The sequence below is a fragment of the Piliocolobus tephrosceles genome, chromosome 2, assembly GCF_002776525.5.
Source record: "Piliocolobus tephrosceles isolate RC106 chromosome 2, ASM277652v3, whole genome shotgun sequence".
Taxonomy (NCBI): domain Eukaryota; kingdom Metazoa; phylum Chordata; class Mammalia; order Primates; family Cercopithecidae; genus Piliocolobus; species Piliocolobus tephrosceles.
In genome coordinates, this window is record NC_045435.1 from 122,387,684 (window position 1) to 122,408,923 (window position 21,240).

At 32.8% G+C, this 21,240-nt stretch overlaps 1 protein-coding gene across 1 annotated transcript in view; it reads left to right on the forward strand.

Annotated features, from left to right (window-relative positions):
• SI (sucrase-isomaltase) overlaps window positions 1–21,240 on the forward strand; it is a 99,019-nt gene that overhangs the window by 70,354 nt on the left and 7,425 nt on the right. Inside the window, exons 37-43 of the mRNA XM_026448217.1 lie at window positions 7,475–7,608; window positions 13,597–13,631; window positions 13,718–13,834; window positions 15,939–16,087; window positions 17,935–18,019; window positions 18,099–18,155; window positions 18,872–18,996. Of these exons, the coding sequence (XP_026304002.1) occupies window positions 7,475–7,608; window positions 13,597–13,631; window positions 13,718–13,834; window positions 15,939–16,087; window positions 17,935–18,019; window positions 18,099–18,155; window positions 18,872–18,996 (702 nt within the window). The remainder of the gene's footprint in view (window positions 1–7,474; window positions 7,609–13,596; window positions 13,632–13,717; window positions 13,835–15,938; window positions 16,088–17,934; window positions 18,020–18,098; window positions 18,156–18,871; window positions 18,997–21,240) is intronic.

Below are 21,240 nucleotides of genomic sequence, written 5' to 3' on the forward strand. Positions count from 1 at the left end.
GAGCATTTTTAATGATCTTGAACTTCTGAAATATTAATGATCATACTAATTATCTGCATTTTTAACAAACGTTTATGTAAGGCCAATGATGATGGAATACAGACCATTCACTGAAAATCAATTCTTTATTAGCACTTTCCAATACAAGTTTTGCTACTATTGAAAATTTCTGGCCAGGCACAGTAGCTTATGCTTGTAATCCCAACACTTTGGCGGGCTGAGACAGGAGGATCAGTTTGGCCCAGGAGGTTGAGGCTGCAGTGAGCTGTGCTCCTACCACTGCATTCTAGCCTGGGCAACAAAACCAGAACCTGGCTGAAAAAATAAATAAATACATAGAAATTTTCTATAATCCTGGGTGCCAATGTGGTACTCACCAGCCATACATGGCCATTGAACAATATGTCTAGTATGACTCAGGATTGGAATTTTAAATTTATTTAATTTTAATTAAGTAATATAAAATAATTACATATGAAATAATAATTAGTGGCTACCATATTAGACACCACAGTTGTAGATCCCTGGCTTTTAACTACACATTATAATCACTTGGAAATTATCTTCTTAAGTTTTAGATTTTTTTTTAAGTGTCATGTGTACATAGTAGGTGTGCATATATATCAGGTAAGTGATATACTTTGATACAAACATGCAACCCACAATAATCACGTCATGGAAAACAGAAGTATTTATCCCCTCAAGCATTTATCCTTTGTGTTACAAACAATCCCATTAAACTTTTAGTTTTTTTTTTTTTAAGTATACAATTAAACTATTATTGACTATCATCCTGTTGTGCTATCAAATACTATATATTATTCATTCTAACTATATATACATATATGTATATATAGTACCCATTAACCATCCCTGCTGTATTAGTCTATTATCACTCTTCCATAAAGATACTACCTGAAACAGGGTAATTTAAAGATGTTTATTTAAAAACTGGGCAATTTAAAGAGGTTGAATTGACTCACAGTTCTGCACAGCTGGAGAGTCTTCAGGAAACGTACAATCATGGCAGAATGTGAAGGGGAAGCAAGGCGCATCTTACATGACTTTAGGAGACAGAGATAGTGACAGGAGAACTGCCATACTTTAAAAGCATCAGCTCCCATGAGAACTAACTCACTATTACAAGAACACCATAGGGGAAACCACCCCCATGATGCAATCACCTCCCTCCAGGTCACTCCCTTGGCAGGTGGGGATTGCAGTCCCTGATGAGATTTGGTGGAATCACAAAGCCAAACCATAACACTTGCTTTCCCCTCACCCCCACACAACCCTTCGTAGCTTCTGGTAACCATCCTTCTACTGTCTATATACATGAGTTCAGTGTTTTGCGTTTTCAAACTTTTTGCACCCACAGTAAGTGAGAACATGTGAAGTTTGTCTCTCTGTGTCTGACTTAATTCATTTAACATTTAATGACTTCCAGTTTCATACATGTCATTGCAAGTGACACGATTTTATTCTTTTTTTATAGCTGTATAACTCCGTTGTATATAGGTACCGTATTTACTTTATCTAATCATCTGTTGATGGACACTAAAGTTGCTTCCGAACTTGACTATTGTGAACAGTGCTGTAATAAACATAGGAGGGCAGATATGATATCATTTTGGTATATCTTTCTTTTGGATGCATATTCAGCAGCAGGACTGCTGGATCATATAGTAGCTTCATTTTTAGTTCTTTAGGAAACTTCAAACTACTCTTCACAGTGGTCGTATGAATTTACATTCTCACCAATAGTGAAAGAGTATTTCCTTTTCTCCACAGCTTCCACAGCATTTGTTACTGGCTGTCTTTTGGATAAAAGCCGTTTTAACTAGGGTGAGATGATATCTCATTGTAGTTGTGATTTGCATTTCTCTGATGATCAATGATGTTGAGCACCTTTTCATATGCCTGTTTTCCATTTGTATATCTTCTTTAGAGAAATGCCTATTCAAATTTTTGCCCATTTTTAAATCAGAATATTAACAGTTTTTCCTATAGAGTTGTTTGAGTTCCTTATATATTCTGGTCATTAATCCCTTGTCAAATAAGTATTTTGCAAATATTTTCTCCCATTCTGTGGTTTGTCTTTTCACTTTGTTGACTGTTTCATTGAGTCTTTATTTTTAATCTGTTCAGTCACTCTGTGTCTTTTGATTGGAGCATTTAGTCCATTTATATTCAATTTCATTACTGATAAATAAGGACTTAACTCTCATCATTTGTTATTTGTTTTCTGGTTGTTTAATGGTCTTCTCATTCCTCTTTCATTTCTTCCTACTTCCCTTTTCTCTGGTGTTATTTGATTTCTTGTTTTTTATATTTTGCATATCTGTTGTATGTTTTTTCATTTGCAATTACCAGAAGGCTTGTGATTTTTAAATAAATTATTATTTAATTGTTCTCTTTTATAGCCTAAGCATCTGAATATTTAAAATTTTTCCAGGCAGTTCTAATGAGCATACAGGGTTGAAAACTTTTGTTCTAACAAATAACTGAAGTTGATAAAAGAATAAAAAGCATTTTGAAGTAAAGAGTATGGATAACATTTCTCGCTTAGTAAAACCTACTTATCTTATTTCTAGCAATTAACTCTTAATCAACTCAGAATAGATGAATGTATTACCAAAAACTCACTTGTTCACCAAATCCAAAAATAAAACACTAAGTTATTTTAAGAGTGAACAAACAGGCATTTAACAATACCTTTTTATTGGGGCAAATATTACTTTTGATTAGTCCTTCTGGAACACAATATTGGGGCATAATTATCGACAGCTAAATTTACTTTAACCAAAACTGTAGACATTAAAAAGAACAAAATATTTAAAATTGATGATCTCATTGGCAAAAATTATGTGCTTTGAGTTGAAACTATGTAGCTTAACAAAAATTGAAAAAAATAATTCCTCTCCACAGAAGACAGGAAATAAGTATACTTCTGAAGCACATTACAGAGTCAAACATGGTTCCTGACACATTGTGGATGCTTAGTAAATTTAAATAAATTCATCACTATCCTGTTATAATCACAGGTATCAAAGTTGTTTTGATAAGTTCAAGGTAGATACAGATAAATTTCCAAATAGTCCATATGCAGAGATATTTAAAACATACGTAAGGTCCCTTTCCACTTTTAAGTAAAATTATGAGGAGGAAGTCAGCACAATCTTCCATAGAATATCTTTGAAAATGAAATCAATATACATATACTTATTAGTGCTAATTTTGCTCTTGTTCATAAAACTTTTCAGTGCAACTTTCAACCACATTACTTAAATTAAGCAGATTAATTGGATTAAGTATTAAATAGCCTAATTTATACAGTCTTAAATTTTTCATGTTTCAGATACTTTCTTAATATTTTAATTTTTTCAGTTACAAAAAAGTGTTGAACTCAGAAAAATTTAGAGACTAATTATTAATCACATGTATAAAGACCTTGACAAATGTAAAAGAACACTATAAATAAGGTACTTGTTACATTTAAGCAAATTATGAAGAGTAAAGTCTTTCTTTTTATCATTGAGGAAAACTGAACAAATTGTAAACACACTTTTTTTCTCAAGTTATACAGACCACAGCATTTTGGTTTTTAGTGACATATTTTCTGTCTTACAAACTGCCACATATTTGACATTTAGCTATTTCTTGACATACTGTGCTCTTTCACTTAACATGAAACAAACAAGAAACCCAACAAAAGAAGCGTTTGCATGGATTCAGAAATGGGATTTAATGGGCTTGAGAAACTGCAAATAGTTTTACAGAAAGAATCATGGACACCAATGGCAAATAGAAAAAACTTCATATAGAAATCCCACACCAAAAGTTTTGAGTCTTCAGTTGCTCTTGTCTCTTGTAATTTAAAATTCAATGTTGTACTGAAATAAAGCCTATTCTTCAAATGTAGAAAGAAATACATTTAAAAATCTACTTCAAATTATAGGTTCAAATTTCAGACAAATATTCAAGGATTATGTAACTACACATATATTTTCATTTTTACCAATAGCTTTAAAGATATTAGGGATTAGTACACACTATTCATTAGAGGGGACTTGGAAAATTAAATGTCTTTGACTCCCTCTGAATGCTTAGGTTGTGTTTAAATATATAATTTTTAAATAAGTGCCCAAGAGTTTCATAATCATAGAATGGAATGGAAAAAGTCAATAGTTATAAATTATTTTTGCAGATATTCCTATAAACGGGGATAATTTGCAGCTTGGAAAATTATATTGTTTTGCTATATTTAATGTAACTTTCTGGGGAAAAAAAGAGTGTCTTTTTGAAGTGGGGGAATTGTAAACTATAGGAAGTGGTCTCTTGTATTTTTTTTTTTTAATAAAAACTAGTCTATGAAAAAACAAACACAGTATACCTCACTTCTTCACTAATTTAGAAGTTACTTTAGTTATTGCTGTAACTTTCTATTAATCAGCTGTACATCTCCAGACCACACAGTAAATGCATGTCTTCCAGATATTAGATGCTGAATGATATAGATGAATGGAACATTGATACAGTTGGTATCTCAAAATATAATATTTGAGATATGAATCTATAAAACTCCATGATATAGTCTTTCACATTGTCTTCTTACTAAAGGAAATTTCAAATTTCATTAATTTATTATACACTAAAACATGATGAAAATATTTTAACCTACAAAATACTTGTTACCCAATTTCAAAATTAAAACAGATATTACATTTTCTGATCTAATGTGACTACTTGAAATGTGAATTGGGAAAATTTATATTTCTAATAAATACTAAATACATAATACTAAATATATTGCCTTCAAAAATAATTCAATAATATATCTTTGATTTTTCAAAGAGTTGTTTTCATGAAATTGAGGATAACAATTCTGTAATAACTTTCTTTTCTTTACTACACACCAGTCTATATTCTAAAATAATTTAACACCATCCAGTCATGAGATAGAAGTGTTTGGAAAATGTTTATAAATTGATTTCATCAGTAATTAAAGATAATAGTCAAGTTAATTAATTTAACATTTTCTTTTAGAAACTATGACTAAGATAAAGATACCCATTTATTGTTGGAAGCTTAAAAATAATGTTTAAAAATTTTAAATTTAATATTCTCTTCACATATTTCATTTTTGTAAGATACATGTAGAGTTTCTAAATTGTTTTACTTCTATAAAAAACTGTTTTATAATAATCAAAGATATATTCTAATTTTTAAAATACATTTCAAGAAAATGCTCATGTAGGCAATAATAAATACACAACAAAAATATCTCTTTCCTATAAGCTGAAGTCTCCAATGTCAAGTGGTAACAAAGAACAAGCTCTCTGGCTTAAAGGTGTTTCTCAAGAATAACTTAAACTAAGTTAATTGTGACTGAGCAATTTGTAAAATTGAAACAATGTTGGAAATAATTATAATATATTTACCATGTTTGAAATTTATATCTTTAGTGGTGCCAAATAAATATTCTGTGTGAGGGTTTACAGAGGAGATTCCTCTTATATAAGAGGTTAGAATACCCTTAAGAGAAAATTATTATGAAAATACTTCATTTATTTTATAGATTTAATTTACAATTAACAATAGTAAATATGGAGCACATTGTGATGTTTTCATACATTACACAGTGTGAAATGATCAAATAAGGCTAATTAGCTTATTTATCTTCTCAGATATTCATCATTTATTTGTAGTGAGAAAATTTAAAATTCTTTTAGCTATTCTGAAATATACAATATATTATGGTCACCTTGCTAAATTTATTCTTCCTATCTAACTGTAACTTTGTACTCATTGTGTGAAACTACTTTATGTAGAATCCTTATCAGTCAGAAACCTGAGAAAGCATATATTCAGCTGTTAATTTAAAGCATCAGTAAAGAATTTTTGCAAGTGTAAGATATATAATAGAGAAAAAAAGAAATTCTTCAGAAACATAATTTTCTTGCATATGAACACATTAAGAATTTATGACAACCCTGTCCTTGTAAATAATTTTTATATTAAACAAAATTAATTTTGTTTGCAAACTAAACTCCAAAAATACATTTTCATATAAATTTATAGAATTATCACCAATTATTACTCTTCATATTATATATTTATTTCTTATTAAATTTCAAAAAATGCATGTAGTGTATATTTAAAACATTAATATTCCTAAATGTCACTTTTATATTTGTTATGAAAAAATAAAGCAGTGAAGATCATTTTCTTTTTTTGTTCTTCTAAAAGAGTGACAATTTAGAAGTAGAAAGTTTTAAGTTGACTAACATAACATTGCCTTTATTAGCAAATGATGGTTCCATATATTATGTCTGTTTAATACATGTTTAGTTTCCTGTACTTTTGACTTGAGACATTTGTTAATTCCAAAATTTCTTGAGCTTACATGCCAAGCATTGTATTAGATATAAGGGATGCAAGGAAGACTAAAGTACCGTGCTTGATTTTAGGAATCTCACGGTGTCATGGAAGGAGCTTTATATATATACAAACACTAGGATCCAGCTGTAACAAGGAAATGATTCAATACTGTTGATAATGTGTTAGTGCCCAGTAAAGTCTGCCTGATTATGTCTTTGTGGTATCTTCTTCTAAGATAGTTCTGTAGCTCTAATTCATGTTCAAATTATTTGAGTAATATAAAAATAAAATTTTTATTTCCAACTAATATTAGATTAAAATATTATTAATACTCTTATAATGTAATCTCAGTGTTCAGTCAGAGAGAAAGACAGAGGGAAAAAAAGGGAGATAGAGGACAATAGATGCAGATAGTGTAAAATAATTATTGCTTTTTTTCTAAAACTAGAGCATATTTTAACATGCATGTCATTAAATTAATTCTCCAAAGACTGAGAAGGGAAATAAATCATATGATTTCATTTACACAACCCATTCTGTTGAGAAGATCTTACTTCCAATAGATTCTACACTTGAAATGGATCAATTATTTTTAGTTTTAAGACCCAAGAATACTTTGCTTTCTTCAAATTAACCCTTTAAAGCAAAGAGTATGATAGTAGGCATTCTCTGCACAGTAATATGTACATTAAGTGTTGATATGTTACAGTTGAGAAGGGTTGGAGCAACGAATAATTAGAGCATAGACCTTTATTAAAAATACATTAAAGTAAAATAAAAAGCTTGATGTGATGAATTTGTTGATTTCATTCAATTAATAGTTGATTTAACTTGTATTCATTGAAGGAATATATAAAGGCCTCTTAATATCTGCATGTCACTCTGGTAAATGTTGGAAGGGAAAAAGATGTCCTTTATGCTTCTGAGGATTTTATAGTTTAATGAGAGAAGACAAACTTATCAACAGCCAGTTGTAATAAGAGACAATATAAGCACCACAAATCACTGTTTCTTTTACAAAGTAGTCATAAGTAGATATATTTGGAGAAAATATCTCGTGTAAAAACTCAAAAATACTTCTCCACTATATTAGTGCATTGCAGAGGACAACAGGAAAAAGAGGGATTGTAATTTCTCGTTCCACATATCCTACTGGTGGACAATGGGGAGGACATTGGCTTGGAGACAACTATGCACGATGGGACAACATGGACAAATCAATCATTGGTAAGTGAAAGTCACCATCTTTATTATTATTTTGTGTTTTCTATTAGATATTCACCTTTGCTGATGCTAGGTCATAAAATTTGTAAGTCCTCAGAATTTTGTTCTTCACATCATACTTTATGGCATAGAGCATCAGAAAAAGACAGTGGGCCAGGAAGCTGGATGAGGGTGTTGTGCAGAAACTACTGATCTCCAACTAGTTTATTTTGAGGAAATACTGTCATTGTTTTTGGCCTGAGATTCCTTGCCGAAAAGGGCAGGAGCTGGCAAAGATAACGTCTACAGTCAATAAAGAAAAATGACTAGAAATTCTAGATTTCATGGCTATTATTGAAAAGTCAAAAAATAACAGATGCTGTCAAGGTTGTTGAGAAAAGCTGACACATACACTCTTGGTGGTAGTGTGAATTAATTAAACCATTGTGAAAAGCAGTGTGACGTTTCCTCAAAGAGCTAAAACCCGAATGACCATTCAACCCAAAAATCCCATTAGTGGTTATATACCCAGAGGAATAGAAATTATCCTACCACACAGACATGCACAGGAAGGTTCATTACAACACTATTCACAAAAGACATTCTTCATCAGAGACATGGAATTCACCAATTCACTATTCACCAAAAACATAGAATCGGTCTAAATGCCCAGGTAGACTGAATAAAGAAAATGTGGTACCTATACACCATGGAATACTATACAGCCATAAAAAACGAGATCAATAACCAGTTAATATCATAATGGCAGGATCAAGTTCACACATAACAATATTAACCTTAAATGTAAATGGACTAAATGCTCCAATTAAAAGACACAGACTGGCAAACTGGATAAAGAGTCAAGACCCATCAGTCTGCTGTCTTCAGGAGACCCATCTCACATGCAGAGACATACATAGGCTCAAAATAAAGGGATGGAGGAAGATCTACCAAGCAAATGGAGAACACAAAAAAGCAGGGGTTGCAATCCTAGTCTCTGATAAAACAGACTTTAAACCATCAAAGATCAAAAGAGACAAAGAAGGCCATTACATAATGGTAAAGGGATCAATCCAACAGGAAGAGCTAACTATCCTAAATATATATGCACCCAATACAGGAGCACCCAGATTCATAAAGCAAGTCCTTAGAGACTTACAAAGAGACTTAGACTCCCATACAATAATAATGGGAGACTTCAACACTCCACTGTCAACATTAGACAGATCAACGAGACAGAAAGTTAACAAGGATATCCAGGAATTGAACTCATCTCTGCACCAAGCAGACCTAATAGACATCTATAGAACTCTCCACCCCAAGTCAACAGAATATACATTCTTCTCAGCACCACATCACACTTATTCCAAAATTGACCACATAATTGGAAGTAAAGCACTCCTCAGCAAATGTAAAAGAACAGAAATTATAACAAACTGTCTCTCTGACCACAGTGCAATCAAACTAGAACTCAGGACTAAGAAACTCAATGAAAACCGCTCAACTACATGGAAACTGAACAACCTGCTCCTGAATGACTACTGGGTACATAACAAAATGAAGGCAGAAATAAAGATGTTCTTTGAAACCAATGAGAACAAGGATACAACATACCAGAATCTCTGGGACACATTTAAAGCAGTGTGTAGAGGGAAATTTATAGCACTAAGTGCCCACAAGAGAAAGCAGGAAAGATCTAAAATTGACACTCTAACATTACAATTAAACGAACTAGAGAGGCAAGAGCAAACACATTCAAAAGCTAGCAGAAGGCAAGAAATAACTAAGATCAGAGCAGAACTGAAGGAGATAGAGACACAAAAAACCCGCCAAAAAATCAATGAATCCAGGAGTTGGGTTTTTGAAAAGATCAACAAAATTGACAGACCGCTACCAAAGCTAATAAAGAAGAAAAGAGAGAGGAATCAAATAGATGCAATAAAAAATGATAAAGTGGATATCACCACCGACCCCACAGAAATACAAACTACCATCAGAGAATACTATAAACACCTCTACGCAAATCAACTAGAAAATCTAGAAGAAATGGATAATTTCCTGGACACGTACACTCTTCCAAGACTAAACCAGGAAGAAGTTGAATCCCTGAATAGACCAATAGCAGCCTCTGAAATTGAGGCAACAATTAATAGCCTACCCACCAAAAAAAGCCCAGGACCAGACGGATTCACAGCTGAATTCTACCAGAGGTACAAGGAGGAGCTGGTACCATTCCTTCTGAAACTATTCCAATCAATTGAAAAAGAGGGAATCCTCCCTAACTCATTTTATGAGGCCAACATCATCCTGATACCAAAGCCTGGCAGAGACACAAAAACATAAAAGAGAATTTTAGACCAATATCCCTGATGAACATCGATGCAAAAATCCTCAATAAAATACTGGCAAACCGGATTCAGCAGCACATCAAAAAGCTTATCCACCATGATCAAGTGGGCTTCATCCCTGGGATGCAAGGCTGGTTCAACATTTGCAAATCAATCAACGTAATCCAGCATATCAACAGAACCAAAGACAAGAACCACATGATTATCTCAATAGATGCAGAAAAGGCTTTTGACAAAATTCAACAGCCCTTCATGCTAAAAACGCTCAATAAATTCGGTATTGATGGAACATACCTCAAAATAATAAGAGCTATTTATGACAAACCCACAGCTAATATCATACTGAATGGGCAAAAACTGGAAAAATTCCCTTTGAAAACTGGCACAGGACAGGGATGCCCTCTCTCACCACTCCTATTCAACATAGTGTTGGAAGTTCTGGTTAGGGCAATCAGGCAAGAGAAAGAAATCAAGGGTATCCAGTTAGGAAAAGAAGAAGTCAAATTGTCCCTGTTTGCAGATGACATGATTGTATATTTAGAAAACCCCATTGTCTCAGCCCAAAATCTTCTTAAGCTGATAAGCAACTTCAGCAAAGTCTCAGGATACAAAATTAATGTGCAAAAATCACAAGCATTCTTATATACCAGTAACAGACAAGCAGAGAGCCAAATCAGGAATGAACTTCCATTCACAATTGCTTCAAAGAGAATAAAATACCTAGGAATCCAACTTACAAGGGATGTAAAGGACCTCTTCAAGGAGAACTACAAACCACTGCTCAGTGAAATAAAAAAGGACACAAACAAATGGAAGAACATACCATGCTCATGGATAGGAAGAATCAATATCGTGAAAATGGCCATACTGCCCAAGGTTATTTATAGATTCAATGCCATCCCCATCAAGCTACAAATGAGTTTCTTCACAGAATTGGAAAAAACTGCTTTAAAGTTCATAGGGAACCAAAAAAGAGCCCGCATTGCCAAGACAATCTTAAGTCAAAAGGACAAAACTGGAGGCGTCATGCTACCTGACTTCAAACTATACTACAAGGCTACAGTAACCAAAACAGCATGGTACTGGTACCAAAACAGAGATACAGACCAATGGAACGGAACAGAGTCCTCAGAAATAATACCACACATCTACAGCCATCTGATCTTTGACAAACCTGAGAGAAACAAGAAATGGGGAAAGGACCCCCTATTTAATAAATGGTGCTGGGAAAATTGGCTAGCCATAAGTAGAAAGCTGAAACTGGATCCTTTCCTTACTCCTTATACGAAGATTAATTCAAGATGGATTAGAGACTTAAATGTTAGACCTAATACCATAAAACCCCTAGAAGAAGATCTAGGTAGTACCATTCAGGACATAGGCATGGGCAAGGACTTCATGTCTAAAACACCAAAAGCAATGGCAGCAAAAGCCAAAATTGACAAATGGGATCTAATTAAACTAAAGAGCTTCTGCACAGCAAAAGAAACTACCATCAGAGTGAACAGGCAACCTACAGAATGGGAGAAAATTTTTGCAATCTACTCATCTGACAAAGGGCTAATTTCCAGAATCTACAAAGAACTCAAACAAATATACAAGAAAAAAAACAAACAACCCCATCCAAAAGTGGGGAAAGGACATGAACAGACATTTCTCAAAAGAAGACATTCATACAGCCAACAGACACATGAAAAAATGCTCATCATCACTCGCCATCAGAGAAATGCAAATCAAAACCACAATGAGATACCATCTCACACCAGTTAGAATGGCAATCATTAAAAAATCAGGAAACAACAGGTGTTGGAGAGGATGTGGAGAAATAGGAACACTTTTACACTGTTGGTGGGATTGTAAACTAGTTCAACCATTATGGAAAACAGTTTGGCAATTCCTCAAGGATCTAGAACTAGATGTTCCATATGACCCAGCCATCCCACTACTGGGTATATACCCAAAGGATTATAAATTATGCTACTACAAAGACACATGCACACGTATGTTTATTGCGGCACTATTCACAATAGCAAAGACTTGGAATCAACCCAAATGTCCATCAGTGACAGACTGGATGAAGAAAATGTGGCACATATACACCATGGAATACTATGCAGCCATAAAAAAGGATGAGTTTGTGTCCTTTGTAGGGACATGGATGCAGCTGGAAACCATCATTCTTAGCAAACTATCACAAGAAGAGAAAACCAAACACCGCATGTTCTCACTCATAGGTGGGAACTGAACAATGAGTTCACTTGGACTCGGGAAGGGGAACACCACACAATGGGGCCTATGATGGGGGGGGAGGGGAGGGATTGCATTGGGGAGTTATACCTGATATAAATGATGAATTGATGGGTGCTGACGAGTTGATGGGTGCAGCACACCAACATGGTACATGTATACATATGTAACAAACCTGCACATTATGCACATGTACCCTAGAACTTAAAGTATAAAAAAAAAAAAAAAAAAAAAAAGAATGCAATGCCTGTGTTAGTACATGACTTTTTTAAGCAACAGAAGACTGGTAAAGAGGCTGTTATTTAAAACTGATTGAAATGGATTCAGAGTATAGGCCCTGTAAAAACTGTAAAAAAAAAAAAAAAAAAAAAAAAAACGAGATCATGGCCTTTGCAGGACATGGATGGAGCTGGAGGCCATTATCTTAAGCAAACTAACATAGGAACAGAAAACAAAATATCACATGTTTTCACTTATAACTGGGAGCTAAACACTGTGTACATATGGATACAAAGAAGGGAACAACAGACACCAGGGCCTATATGAAGTTGGAGTGTGAGAGGAGGGTGAGGATTGAGTAACAATCTGTCAAGTACTATGCTTAGTATCTGGGTGACAAAATAATCTGTACACAAAACCCCTGTGACAAGCAAGTTACTAAATAATACACTTGCAAATGTACTTCTGAAACTAAAATTTAAAAGAGTCTAGATTCTAGGGAATATAAATCACTGATAGATGCTAAAAAATGAAACATTTCGAAACAAATTTGAAAAGAAATTTGTGACAATAATGGAATAAGTGCTAAATAAGACATTATCATTTTAATAGGGAAATAGATACTTTTGTGCTCTATGTTTAGTCTTAAAATTTGTTCACTGTTGATAAATTCAAGGAAAACAATGAATTCTTAGAAATATTCCTTTAAAATAAGAACTCAAAAATCACATTCGTTCTATTTTATAGAATTGATTACTCCTTAGAGGATTTTGTTTGATAAGGATGATTCAATTTGTTTCAAATGATAGTCTGAAATAAATTTAACCTATAGTTCAATAAGACCTATAGTTAAATGACTGCAGAAATAACATCTTTATTTTCAAAAATGAAATTGTAGACACCACTTCCTTCTCACACTATAATGTGTTTATAATGTATTTGTTCTCTGAATATGTCACCTGGCAAGTGTCAAGGAAGCTTATAGTATCTCATTTTTGTAAATATCACTAATGCTACAAAGTCAAAATGTATTAGCATTATGAGAAGCATTATGAGATAATTATATTCATAATCTGAAAAATGTTTCATGTTTAGAGGTTGATATTAAAAAGAGAACATCTTCATAAGTAGAAATAAAAACCAATATTAAAATACATGAAATAATAACTTTCTAAGATATATTTTCTAACTTTTGTAGGTATGATGGAATTTAGTCTCTTTGGAATATCATATGTAAGTAGTTTTATTCCGTTTATCTTCATAAATTATAATTATTCATAAAGTATTCAAATTTAACTAAATATAGCAATGTATTTTAGACTGGAGCAGACATCTGTGGTTTCTTCAACAACTCAGATTATCATCTCTGTACCCGCTGGATGCAACTTGGAGCATTTTATCCATACTCAAGGAATCACAACATTGCAAATACTAGGGTATGTAATTACTACATTTACTTTCAATATTTTCTTACTTGGGCTACTCTTCATTATACTTTAGTGTACATGGCCTATTTAGCTGGCATATTTATTGATGTTATATATAATTTTGGAGTAGTGAGGAAATTGTCTGGAGGAACTTTTTTTGAGTAACTGGAGAGACATTACTAAAAATTATGGAAAATTATGAACAGTTAGAGCCAATATCTAAATAAGCACTAAATTTCATGATGCTGATTTTCAGTGAAGAAATGTAGAAAAATGATAAACTAGCAAAATGCACATGATGGAAAGGTTAAAGACAGAGCTGGTCTTTAAAAGATGTGTTCTGCCTGTGGTAAATAAATGGCAGAGCTCATGATGTGCTGTGAAATCTATATGGCCCCCCTACTGGAAAGGTGGGTAGAAATAGAGTAAGATTTATTTTAGAAAATGCTGAAATACAAGGATTGTAGGCAGAATGGAACCACGTTTTGAAAGAATTTGAAAGTTGGACAATAGAGACATAACTTGATGACACAGTAATATCTCAACAGGAAAATCTGCTGTCAATAATGCAATTTAGAAAGCTGTAATACTGGGAAAGTAGAGCATGAATCAATAAAAGCTTGGACAGAGATGCTTTATTGAGAGTATACCATTTCATATTTACCAAGTCCTTGCTCCAATGATTTATATATTCTAAAAAAGGGATATAAATAATAGACCATTATATATGTAATAGGTCAGATACAAATAAATGTCTATAAGGGAAAAATAGATTAAGCTAAAGTGATGGAGTTTTACAGAGATTCTGCTTTAGGAAAAGTGCTCAGAAACATATTAAATGAAGAAATACTAGAGCAGAGATGGGTGTGGGGAACAGTAACCAATATAAATATATGGAGAATTCCACATGGAAGGAACAAAGTAAAATACCCAAAGATTGTAATGTCCTTGGAGTGTTTGAGGAAAATTCAAACGCAGAAGGAGGAAATGACTGAGGAAGTATTTTTAAATAAAAATCTAGAGGACAGAAACCTCTACTTAAGTTTAACTATGAGTTGGTACAAATGAACTGTTGAAATGTGTTACTCGAATTGTATGGTTTATAATTAGATGCTTGTGTATCAACATGTTAAAACTAAAATATCAATGAGGTCAATAAGCAACAGATAATGATTTTTGCCTTTTTTTCTTCTTCTTTTACTTTGGAAATATCAGCAATAAGATCACATATAGTTTAATAGTTCTTGGATCATTTTTACTTTCAAGGTTTTCTGTATTCTAATACTGCATATAACAGCTATGACAGTAAATTTTCTTTCAAACTTTCTTACTCCTGAAAATACAGAAAGATTGGAATCATCATTGATATGACACAACTATAAAGGGCCCCAGTCATGCTGATGTCAATGAAAAACATTTAAATGTTACCTCGAGCTTTGTGGTAGCCTTGTTTATTCCCCTGGTGCAAATCGAAATATAAAATAGTAATAACTTTTCTTGCCTATTATTTTTAAACTAATACGTGCAAGAACTTTTTTGTAGACTTTTAACCTTCCACTCTAAATCTTAGACTAAAAATTTTAGTCTTTTGAGCTGGAGTGTGCATTCCAGAGAATACTCAGGCATGTTCTTTCCTTTCATTCAAATTTATGCCTTCTTTTCTGTCAGTTTAGTACCACAATCTGTTCATTTCTCCTGAGGACCCACAATGTGCATGGTCACCATCATTTGCTCTGCTTGTCTGTGTTTATTTCAATCCACTTTGGATAACGTATCATTCCATTTCTCCCCTATACTTATCACTCTAACACTGACTATCACCTAATTGACAATATATTTGTCACCCATTAAAATGTGAACTTTTCTCTGGATATGTTCACTTAAACTAATTCAAGCCATGGACTTAATTTGAATTTATCTTATTAAAATATTGTGTACCTTTTCTCTTTATCATGTGACAGAAATATTATTTCATAATATTTTTGGGGAGAAAGTACGTAGCACATGACAATAAATTAATATCATTTCTTTTTAGTTCTTCAAATATGAATATGAATATTATGATTTAAACAAAGACAAAAGTTTATAACTATATTATTTTGCTTTGTTTCAGAGACAAGATCCCGCTTCCTGGAATGAAACTTTTGCTGAAATGTCAAGGAATATTCTAAATATTAGATATACCTTATTGCCCTATTTCTACACACAAATGCATGAAATTCATGCTCATGGTGGCACTGTTATTCGACCCCTTTTGCATGAGTAAGTACAAAGTTTGTTTTCTCTTATCACAGAGAGATACTTTTCATTTAATTCACCCAATGATCTCTTATAGTGCAATATAAAACATTTTAGATTGTTAACTTTTGCATTGTTATATTAGCATACATTTTTGATTAATAAAGCATTTACACAAAGATGTCCATTAATAGTCTAGCATAAACCATTAAAGAATGAACCACATTCATTAGTTATTAAAAAGTAATAATTCTATTTCAGAGTAATTACTGTATACTAGGTATTGTTCTACATGCTTTGTATATGTGTTTACATTGAGTATTCTCAACATTTGTAGGGAGATAAATAATGACCCTCATGATTTAATTAATCAAGTTTTACTGAAGTTATGTAAATCTACTATATATAGATGTCTGACTGGAGACCATCTCACCTTTTCCTTGATGTATCCCAATAAGATATACAGGAACAGTGTCAATATTATCCTTATAAATTTGTTTTGGATTAATCTCTTAAAGCTCAAACTTACATATGACCAAACTTTAAAAATTATATTTCATGGAACATATTTGCAGAAATTTTCAACCACTTTAAGTTGAATACAGCAAATTCTTATTGTAGAGATCACAAAAAGCAAAACATGCAATCAAACATAAAAACAAAACAAAAAAAACCTGAATAATCACAGTATATTTAGCTTTTTGAGCACCCTATATTACTAGCATAATTGAATGAGCTGATTTGTTAGATTTCACTATTGATAAGTCCATTTTAAAAAGGCAAATATTTACCTAAATTTAAAAAATAATACCCAAAGTAAATTTACCAAAATACGTTAATTGGTATGCCTTCTCTTTTAATGACAGGATAAGTGATCCAGTTTTCCTAAAACAACAACAAAAGATTCTTTCTGGATTCAAATTATGTTCTGGTTGCTTTATTAATCAGTCATCTACCATAATCCCTTCTTTATTTCTGATAACATTTTATTGATCTCCTTTTTATTTACAGACTCTACCCCTTTTGTTATTCCTATTTACTTCCCAGGATAATCGGCGTATCAGCTCTGGGTTGAGTCACTAGTCAGAAATATTATTATTAACTATACAGACTGTTGTCCTATTGAGAATACCTGGGTTTCTACTTTCATGAATTTATGGAGGAGTAAGCTCAGCTTTCCAATTCAGCATTAATCTCAGCTTTTAATAAGGCAAAACAAAACCACAGCAAAAGAACAAACAAATTTTAAGAAACAACTTTTCTTTTTCATTTCAATTGGAGAAGAAATGTTAACATTTAACAGTGGCTCTTAAACCATTAAAAACAAAACAAAACAAAACAAACCTTTGTTTTTCCTAGACATTTATATCTCAAATTCAGAAATCCATTAACATGTTACAGAGCCTTCAGGAACATGTAAATCTACTATTCAGAGAGTTTATTAAGTAGGATAAGCAAACTGTTTTTTAAATTAATGAATTAAAATTATTATAATATGTCTCATAATTTTCTTCCAGAGTGTTTTTAATATGCTTTTTAATTTGTTGATCATATACTAGACAAAGTTAATATTTGTACCTCTATTAGTTCTCTTCCAAAGTAATTTCTCATTTAGTTGATGTTACATGTCCATCACAATTCTCTATTTTCTCAGGAAATTTAGTTATAGTCTAGATTTACTCATAAAGTATTATGCTGCTGCACATTGTGCTATTACAACCCAACTGATACATTTTTAAATTTTTTATCATTTTGTTTTTATTTTAATCCAGAAAAGTCTATAATACAAAATGTGATTTGAAAAACGATTTTATGGTATTCAGGAGAAAGTTATTTCTTTTAATTTAATTATTTGTGATAATTTTGTCAAGGTTCTTTGACGAAAAACCAACCTGGGATATATTCAAGCAGTTCTTATGGGGTCCAGCGTTTATGGTTACCCCAGTACTGGAACCTGTAAGTCCTACCACATATTTTTGTTTACAAAATTTTATTTGGTTTATATACAATTAATGGCTATTTATTTACATTCCAGTATGTTCAAATTGTAAATGCCTACGTCCCCAATGCTCGGTGGTTTGACTACCATACAGTAAGTATTTAAGGAATTCTGGGGAATTGACTAAACAGAAATGGGTAATTGGTCCCAGCCTTTTCATTAATGGTGTGTTGGATTTACTTTCCACTTAAAAAGAGTGGAAAGTAACATTTCTGGTAAATTATAGCTGAATTGGATTAACCCACAGTGAAAGAGAGTTAATTTATTCTGCTGCACTTTGTTATGTAGTCATTGATTTATTTTAGCAAATAAACATGGTAATTACACATTACACACAAAAAGATAATTGCCTTTTATTGGATATGAAAAATGATCATTAAAGGTAGTGCAGTCCTTCCAAGAATAATGTACATGGCAAGTCAAGGAGAGCTTTTGTGACCTTTCAAAAATCCACACACTTTAGGCATGTGAGCTCCACAAAAACAACACTATAAATGACTTTCAAAGCTATCATAAAGACTTATATTTAACTAGATTCTAAAGATATACTTTTAAAAAATAAATTCCACTGTGTATATTTAAGGTATACAACATCATGTTATTATATATATATATATATATATATATATATATATATAGTACAATGGTTACGACAGTGAAACAAATTAAGATTTTCTGAATAAATGTTAATTTTTAAATTTAAAAGTGTATCATTTGATTTTTTAAAATATATATCCTCAACTACCAATGTTGCTGATGATTCCACTTCTTGCTCCACCTGTTCTTCTTTCCATCCCTTTCATTTCCAGGGCAAAGATATTGGTGTCAGAGGACAATTTTACACACTTAATGCTACTTTTGAGACAATAAACCTACATGTCCGTGGTGGTCACATCCTACCATGTCAAGAGCCAGCTCAAAACACATTTTACAGGTAAGTGAACTGTTTACAAAGCTCAGGTTAAATTATGAGATACATCATGCTAGCATTATTAAGAAATAGAAATGGTCTGAAATTTTACCCCATTGCCAAGCTTCTACATTAGCCTGCCTCAGTACTATGATTGCCAGGTCAGAGACAAAGGTGTTTGTGGTTTATGACATAGCAAGAAACAGGAACTTTATCTTAGCATCAGGTTTTCTTTTCCACCAAGTCCCATGGGGATGACATGGAGAGGCCCAGGCAGGCATTGCACATGTAGGAGGTCTGTGTCACAAACAAGAAATCCCAAGTTTAGGAAAACAGTGTCTTTAATAAGACTACAAACAAATCTGTCCATTATTTGTTTTGAAAAAAGACATTATCTTTTTTATATTGGACAGTAAGAAGAAATATTAAGAATTTTTTTAGGCCGGGCGCGGTGGCTCAAGCCTGTAATCCCAGCACTTTGGGAGGCCGAGACGGGCGGATCACGAGGTCAGGGGATCGAGACCATCCTGGCTAACACTGTGAAACCCCGTCTCTACTAAAAAATACAAAAAACTAGCCGGGCGAGGTGGCGGGCGCCTGTAGTCCCAGCTACTCGGGAGGCTGAGGCAGGAGAATGGCGTGAACCCCGGAGGCGGAGCTTGCAGTGAGCTGAGATCTGGCCACTGCACTCCAGCCTGGGCGACAGAGCGAGACTCCATCTCAAAAAAAAAAAAAAAAAAAAAAAAAAAAGAATTTTTTTAAAACCCTGCCATCCAACGCTATTCACTTTTAAAACATCCCTGAAAAGACAGCTCAGAAGACAGGCTGTCAGTGCCTCTGCATGTGACATACAAAAATACAAGAGACCCATGGAAAACTGTCTTCCAACAGGATATTTCCTCTTAAAGTAAGAAAGCTTCCCAGATTAAAATATAAACTAAACCTTTATGATCTGTCTATATTATGCAGAAGTAATGACAAATTAATGTCTTATATTTTGAATGATTGCCTCAACAAGGTTTTTACCCTACTTTTCTGCTTCTGACATGTGGAAGATCTAGTATTATGAAGATCATTTTATGAAAACATGAAATATTGATGAACCTTTTTTTAAAGACTTATTTTTTGGAGCAATTTTATACAGCAAAATTGAGAAGGTCCAGAGATTTCCCATTTACCCTCTGCTGTCTCACATGCATAGCCTGTCTCATTTTCAACACCCCCCGTAAGAGTAGCACATTTGTTACAGTCGTTGAACCTACACTAACACTTATCACCAAAGACTATAATTTACATTAGGATTCACTGTTGATGTTGTAGATTCTCTGGGTTTAAAAAAATGTATGATGACATGCATCCACCACTGGTGTCATTTAGAATTGTTTTACTCCCCTAAACATCCTTTATGTGCCACCTATTCATCGCTCTTTCAACCCATGGCAACCACTGATATTTTACTATCTCTATAAAATTGTATTTTCCAGAATGTCATATAGTTGGAATCATACAGTATGTAACCATTCAATTTGACTTTTTTCACTTAGCTATATGCATTTAAGGTTCCTCCATGAGATACCTGGCTTGTATCTCATTTCTTTTTAGCACTGAATAATATTCCATTTGATGAACCTTTTTATAAACTTTAAGTCAGTATAGCTTGGAGGTGTCCCTTTCTTTTCCATTAATTTTCTGTTTCCCTTTCTTTGCCTCTCTTTGTCTGTCTTGTGATATATTTCCTGACTCATTACAGTCCATGAAAATGTAGACATTCATGGGCAGTATCACTACTCCATCAAACTACTAAGTGTTCTACCGTCCAAGAGGAACCAGACTTGTTTTTTTTCTCTTTTCTTTTCTTTCCTTTTCTTCTTTTATTTTCTTGTCCTCTCCTCTCCTCTGCCTTTCATTCTTCCTTCCTCTCTTTCTTTCTTTCTTTTTCTTTCTTTTCTTTCTTCTTTCTCTTTCTCTCTCTTTTCTTTCTTTCTTTCTTTCTCTTTCTTTCTTTCTCTTTTCTTTCTTTCTCTTTCTTTCTTTCTTTTCTTTCCTTCTTTCTTTCTTTTCCTTCCTTCATTCCTTCCCTCCTTCCTTCTTCTTTCTTTCCTTCTTTTTTCTTTCTTTCTTTCTTTCTTTCTTTCTTTCTTTCTTTCTTTCTTTCTTTCTTTCTTTCTTTCTTTCTTCCTGTTTCTTCTTTCTTTCTCTTTTTCTTTCTTTTTTTCTTTCTCTCTTTCTTTCTTTCTTTTCTTTTCTTTTTCTTTCTTTTTTTTTTTT